The sequence below is a fragment of the Camellia sinensis genome, chromosome 14 (genome assembly GCF_055761805.1).
Source record: "Camellia sinensis isolate YWXY chromosome 14, ASM5576180v1, whole genome shotgun sequence".
In the NCBI taxonomy this organism is placed as follows: domain Eukaryota; kingdom Viridiplantae; phylum Streptophyta; class Magnoliopsida; order Ericales; family Theaceae; genus Camellia; species Camellia sinensis.
This window is the reverse complement of record NC_138974.1, coordinates 114,592,487-114,599,514: the sequence shown is the minus strand read 5'-3', so window position 1 is coordinate 114,599,514 and position 7,028 is coordinate 114,592,487. Positions and strand designations below refer to the sequence as shown.

At 38.4% G+C, this 7,028-nt stretch overlaps 1 protein-coding gene across 1 annotated transcript; it reads right to left on the bottom strand.

The window, feature by feature from the left end:
* Positions 1–908: 908 nt before the first annotated feature.
* Positions 909–1,628, bottom strand: LOC145807257 (uncharacterized). The gene has a single exon (XM_082905211.1). The coding sequence runs from the start codon at positions 1,626–1,628 to the stop codon at positions 909–911; it is 720 nt and encodes a 239-aa protein (XP_082761337.1).
* Positions 1,629–7,028: the final 5,400 nt, after the last annotated feature.

The following is a 7,028-nucleotide window of genomic DNA, read 5'->3' as shown; positions in this document are numbered from 1 at the left end:
TCGAACTGTAGCGAGGGCCCCACGCGGGCGCGTCTACAAACATTGTTGGCCAATATTGCAAGACAATATTAGGTGGCAAGATGTAGCTCCCATGAATACGATAAAGTCAAGGATGCATACAGTGTTTACCGCTAATTCAGCCACTGATTCCCCTATGAAAAACTACATTTCTCTTGAAGATGACAACAGTCCAAGTGTTGGTAACAATCCAACTGTTGGTGAGGGCAGTGTCGCTGGAAAGGGTAAAAGGCCGATGGGTAGGAAATCTGCAAAAGAATTATTCCGGAGAAATCAAGTCATTGAAACTGAAGTCCAAAAAATGAGCATACAATTAGACACATTTAACCAACACCTCACTGAGAAAGAAAAGAAAAAAGAGGAAAGAGAAGAAAAAGGGATTCAAGCACTGCAGGAGATGAAAGAACTTGAGATGAAAAAGCATGAGTTTGAGATGAAAAAGGAAGAACACCAAATAATGACTACAGACATTTCTCATTTCGACCCTCAGATGAAAGCGTATTACACAATGCGAAAAAATGAGATTGTCGCCAAGTGGTCCTCAAATGTGAGCAGCCCAAATTTTTATTTACCCCTACCTCCTGATGAATAATTACGAGATAATGTATTTTTGAAATTTGCAATATCTTTTATTTTTTGATGTAATTGTTAGTCTTTATTTGCAATGTAATTTTTATTTTGTAATGAAATTTCATCTTGTTTTTTTATTTTATTTTTGAGTATTTTGTACTTCACAATGTAAAAAAAGACATTTTATGAAAAGACATTAATTGACATTAAAAGACATTGTAAAATAAAAAGACATTAAATGAAGAACATTTTATTAGAATAAAAAGACATTAACTGGCATTAAATGACATTAACTGTCATTAAAAAGATAAAATGCAAACTTAATCTAACTCTCCAACTCGGGACCACAAGTGTTCAATTAGATCATTACGAATTACATTATGGGCTTCAACAGATCTAATCCTTTGCCGATTCAACAAAAATTGAGCATACTCCTCATTCGGATCGCGTGACACTTGACAGCCCAAATTACTGGTATCAGTCTCAAGTTGTGCTGCACTGTGTTCATTTTCTGGAATATCACGCTCGTCTTCAATGATCATGTTGTGCAAAATAATGCACGTCTTCATGATGTAGTACAGGTCCTCATCACTCCAACCTCTAGCTGGCACGCTGACAATATTAAATCGTGCTTGGAGCACTCCAAATGCCCTTTCGACATCTTTCCAACATGCCTCCTGCATCCTCGCAAATAGTTGTCTCTTTGCGCCTTGAGGTTGAGATATTGTTTTCACAATCGTTGCCCAACGAGGATAGATACCATCAGCAAGATAATACCCCATGGTGTATGCTTGATTATTGATGGTGTAGTTTGCAGCAGGGGCACGTCCTCTAGTTAATTCAGCAAATAAAAGCGACCTGTCAAGAACAGTAATATCATTTAGAGAGCCAGGCATGCCAAAGAAAGCATGCCGAAGTGCTGCAGTCATCTTCTGTACACCGGATAATCCAGGAGCACCAGTGGCATCACGGGTTTGGATGAAGTACTCATTCACTTGTTGAATATCGTGTAAGATACTAACAAACAATGACTGCCTCATTCGAAAACGTCTTCAGAAGTATTCTTCTGGATAGACAGGATTATCTGCAAAATAATCTCTATAAATTTGTTCGTTGCCTTTAACCCTCTCACGATTAATGTATCAACGACCACTTGTGGAACCAACACGTCTGGTTTGTTGGTTTAGGCTTAGCATCTGTAATCTTTGTTGTTGCGCTGTGAATAGTTACATCATGATAATATCATCATCAGATGATGAAGATTCATCAAAATCTCCATTTAATATGGCTTTACTCAAATTGTTCATTGTATGTGGATGGGTGAGTAGGTGAATATGAAATTTGTAGAAAATCTTCTTGGTGGGTACAGAGAGTTTTGAAGATATGAAAATGATAGGTAGGTGAATATGAAAATTGTAGAAAACCTTATGTTATATTTATAGAGAAAATTGTGGGTGGGTGAATGATGGATGGTTGTTGGGTGGGTGGATGAATAATGGGTGGTTGTTGGGTGGGTAGATGATTTGCCGAATTTGGACTCTTTTGTGTTTACATATTTCACATTGCACTTGTGAAATCAGAACCACGGAAGTCCGAATTGTAGGACTACTGTGTCTGAAAGAAGCATGAAAAGCAAGCTACAACTACGCCCAAAACTAGTCCGAGAGACGACTGAAAAAGTCGCTCTTATCCGAAGGAGATTGATTACGGCTCAAAGCTGATAGAAGAGTTATGCCGGCAAGAGAATGTGACCTTTATCTTTTGAGATCGGCGACCATGTGTTTCTTAAGATTTCACCGAGGCAGGGTTTGATGAGTTTTGGGAAGAGTGGGAAACTATCTCCAAGGTTCATTGGACCATTTGAGATCTTAGAGCGGATCAGAGAGGTAGCGTATCGTTTGGCCTTACCGCCACAACTTTTTGGAGTTCACGATGTATTTCATGTTTCCATGCTTAGAAAGTACAAACTTGACCCTTCGCATGTGCTTGATTGGGTTGATTTAGAAGTAGACGAGGATACTTTTTATGAGGAACGATTAGTTCAAATACTAGATACTCGAGAACAGGTGTTAGGGTAAAACCATACCCTTGGTGAAGGTGTTGTGGAGACATCATAGTGTTGACGATGCAACTTGGGAACGAGAAGCGGAAGTCCACTCCAAATACTTGGATTTGTTTAAATAACAATGTTTAGTTGGTTTGTGGTCTTGTGTATTTTGATGTTATTATGAGAATTGAAAGTTTTCAATGCTAATTACAACCTTTTAAACTCTATGTGGTTTGGAAAAGCATAGTTTTGATCAAACTCGTTGAATGTTAATGAAATCATCAAGTTGTTAAAAAAAAAAAATGTACTAAGTGATCATATTGTTAGTTATGACCTAAATCTTGCATCATGGTATTGTTGGGTTAGAACTTGTCCTTGCAGAAGAGGTTTATTTAATTTCGGGGATGGAATTTTCTAAGGTGGGAGAGGTTGTGATGCCCCGGCTCCTTTAAAGCTATTTAGTACATTATTAGTAACATCTGTCTTTTTGTGTGTGTCTTCTTTATTGTTTAACTCTTTGAAGTGGTGTTGTCATTCATTTTCCCTGAGGATTGTTATGTTAAGTACATTTTTGTGAATTCCAAGATGTTATCTTGCACTTTTGGGTGTTGGAGAGGAATTGGGAAGGTTAGTTGTTGTCCTGGTAGTTCTTGGTCTCACTTTCTGGGTGGGACTATTCAAGCGGTCTTTTGGTTGCTCGAGCAGTGAATCTGACCTCCTAGTACTTGGGTTTACAAACTGAACTTCTAGGAGCATGAATTTTTTGCTCGAGCGAAGAATTGATTGCTTGAGCGGTCTTTTACAGAAGGGTGTGGAGATTCTGGGAGTGGGTGTTTTTGGCTCGAGCATAAGTTTCATCGCTTAAGCGGTCTTTCAAAAATTGAATTGTTCGCTCGAGCAATCTGTTGACTGTTAGTTTCGAAAATTGAATCAAATCACTTCAAAAGTTGAGTCTTACCACTTTCCCATCAATTTTCACTTTACACTCTCTCTCTACATTAACCTTCACTTTGTTTTCTCTCATCTCTCTCTAGCCTCTAACCCACTTCATCTATTCCTTGATCCCTCACTATTTATTCATATTTCAACCTTGGTGCCTTCTTTAATTTTGGAGAGCTTGTCGAGGGCTACGTGGTATACGGTGGATATTGGATTTTTACACCATTGGTTTCGGAACTTTTCATTCTTTCTTCTCAAGTTCTTAAGGTAGGGATGTTCTTTGAGTTATATATATGTTTTCTAGCATGTCTTATCCTTTTTAATTAAGCTGCACTAGATCGATTTTGGAAGTTGAATTTAGAAAAATATTTGAGAAATTTATTCTTTCTCATGACTTGGTCTAAGATAAATTGTTTTGGGTGGGCTATGAACTATTTGGGGGATGTTTGCTTGTAGTGTTTTGAAAATAAATGGAAAAATCCCATTTTTGATAGAACCCTAGATTTTGGAGAAATTTGGGAAAAGGTGAAATTGAGGTGATATTTATGAAATTGATGATAAATCTCTTGAGTTTATGATGAAAACTTTCTGTGACATTATACTGTTGAGGCATGTATGAAAGGAAATGAAAATTTTGATTGAACAATCATGGAAACATGGGATGTGCATGTTGGCACTTTGGAAATATAATGATGAATATAGATTGTGAATATGTGAGAATCTCATATGTCACATGGATTTCTATTTTTTGCTTTGATTTTGGAAGGTTTCGAATCGTGGAAATTATACTTGAACAAATGTGAAAGATGTTGGCAATGTTGTACAAAGGAGATAATTATGTGTGGTCTATTCTCATTGGTTCATTTGCATTACTTTAAATTTCGTTTACCTGCAATCTTAAGGTTGAGATAAATTCTTGATTTTGAGAAAGACGATTGTTATTGATGAAAACATTTTGGGGTAAATACATTTGGTAAGTCCGGTTAGGGGGTGCAGATTATAAATTAAGTTGGCTTGAGTATCCTTGGTGTAAAACAAAAAAACACGAACGTGTGGGTGCCTAAGTCCTCTGGTTAGTAGCTAGTAAGGTAGGATTTTGATAGTGCCTGATACGCCTACCTACAAACACTAGCCCTAGGGAATTACCTTAGTCGTATTTACTACCCCATTGTTTAAAGTCTTGGTTTTATTGAAGAACATGAACTTTGAAATGACTATTGCATGGATTTCAAAAGAGATGCAAAACTTCGATAATTGAATATGGAATAGCACTGCATTCATATAATTGTATGAGATTTCTTTTAAACATATATACTTTGTGAAGATATCTCTATTGGGCTTAGCGTCCACCCCTAGTGGAATTGTGCAGGAAAGGATGTTGTGGCTCCGCCTAGATCAAGGCATCGAGTGTGTTGAGGGCAGAGGCTCTCCTTTTGTGTGTGTGTGTGTGTGTGATGTAAATGCAAGCCAAGGGCTTTATGTTTTGGTTGATAACCTTTTGTGTAGCTAGACTTATGTCTTGGAACGTGTAACCTCTGGGCACTTACTTTATTGTTTATTTCTTTCTCTCTCTCTCTCTCTCTCTCTCTCTCTCTCTCTCTTTGGTTTGTTTGTTGCACATGCTATGGATTCATCTCTTAAGAGGCTAAACGTATATCGCATGTGAACACTTCTTTTGTTTACTCTTTCCTTGGAATGAAATATTAATTGAAGGAGTTGGTCCATTAAGATAAGATTGCATGTTGTTTTATGTCTTTTCCTCTTTCTACTGGTTATTATTTTGAGGGCATTACAAATCCCTTTAACGACTTCTCCTTACATTTATATAAATGAAAGTTTCGAGATTCACTACGTCCCCTCAATACATGAAGGCAAATAAACAACAACATATATATAATAGATAATCATGGTGTCTCAACATCCAACAGTTTACCGGTTAACAACAAAAGTTCAAATATTACATCATCGGCCTCTAACACAAAAGCCCCTCTCAAAGGTAATACTATTGTGCTAGCTGAAAGTTCGACCCTCGCGAAGCTCTCGAAGACTGGCCTACTTAGATTTGATATCGATACCGCCCCCAATTAGACTGAAGAGACTGAGTCTGACTAGTTTTTGAAATACCCGAAGAATTCACACGTAAAGGGCACAAACGTCTAACAGGGCCTAGATCACCACAATCAAAACAAGTAGCAGACTCCCTACTCTGAGACTAGCTTGAAGCCTGAGCTTCACTAGGCCTTCCAACAGACGAGTTCGAAACCCTTGATGAAGACAAGGACTAAGCCTGAGATTGGGCATGCGCTTGCATCCACCTCTTATTGAGCCTAGAGTGCTTATGAACTGTAAGAGTTGCAGAAGTTTCCTTCTCTGTATCTTGACCAACACGCATAACCATGGCCTCTACATGGGCCACCGCCTCAACTAGAGCTTAGTAATTCTTCCACCTAGATCGCACTACCTTTTCTTAGATATCATTGCACAACTACCTCTTACACTCATAACAACGATGCTTCTCCGTTGCCACCAACTTTGGAGGAAATCTCAACAAACTAGTAAATCTCATCTCAAACTGTGCCAAAGGAGTAGCATCTTGGCCAAACTTTACAAATTGTTCCCTCAACCTTTCCCGAGCAGAAGGAGAGAAATCATTGGACAAGAAGGCCTCAGTAAAAGCAACCCATGTGTTACCTATAGTGCCCTTAGTATACTTCCACTAATAACCCTCATCTTCCTTTAATTGAAAAGTCACCAAAAAGATCCTCAACCCCTTGTCTTTGACTCTGAGCATATCAAGAGTCTTGGTAATATGTTCCAACCAATCTTATGCCTCCAGCGATTTAGCCTTCCCCAAAAACTCTAATGGATTGGAGCGAAGAAACTCTTTAGTGAGTTTGAGGGTACGCCCATTGTCCCCCTCATTACGAGTTAGAGCTTCATGCACTACTCTTACAACCTCGTGTGCAACTTTCTCGCCGACAGCAAGGGTTAAAGGAACCATTGTGCCCCTATCGGCACTCCTACTCCCAATTTGTCCTCTATTCCCTTGTGTAGACATCCTATAAAATCCAAAGACAAAACAAACTTAGTGCACTACGAAACAACCTTTCTTGGGGCACACACTCACCATTACTAGGCTACAAGACACACTTAGCCCCCAAGTACATAATTCTATTACACACAAACAATTAAACACTTAATCACTTAATCGAATCAAGTTCACAAGATAACTACTCATCTCGGAACTCTCAAGGAATTCTTATCAGAAACCACGTTGATCAGGCGTGTTTCCAATAAGACCTCAAAGTAAGTTCACTAGTTACAATCACTATCCAGAAAACTTGACTCCATGCCCATATAAATGCAGCACATAAGGTCCTAATACTTATACTAACTATATGCAAACATCCTCACCAAGCATAGCAAACCTGTTGTGGTAAAAACCACTCCCCAC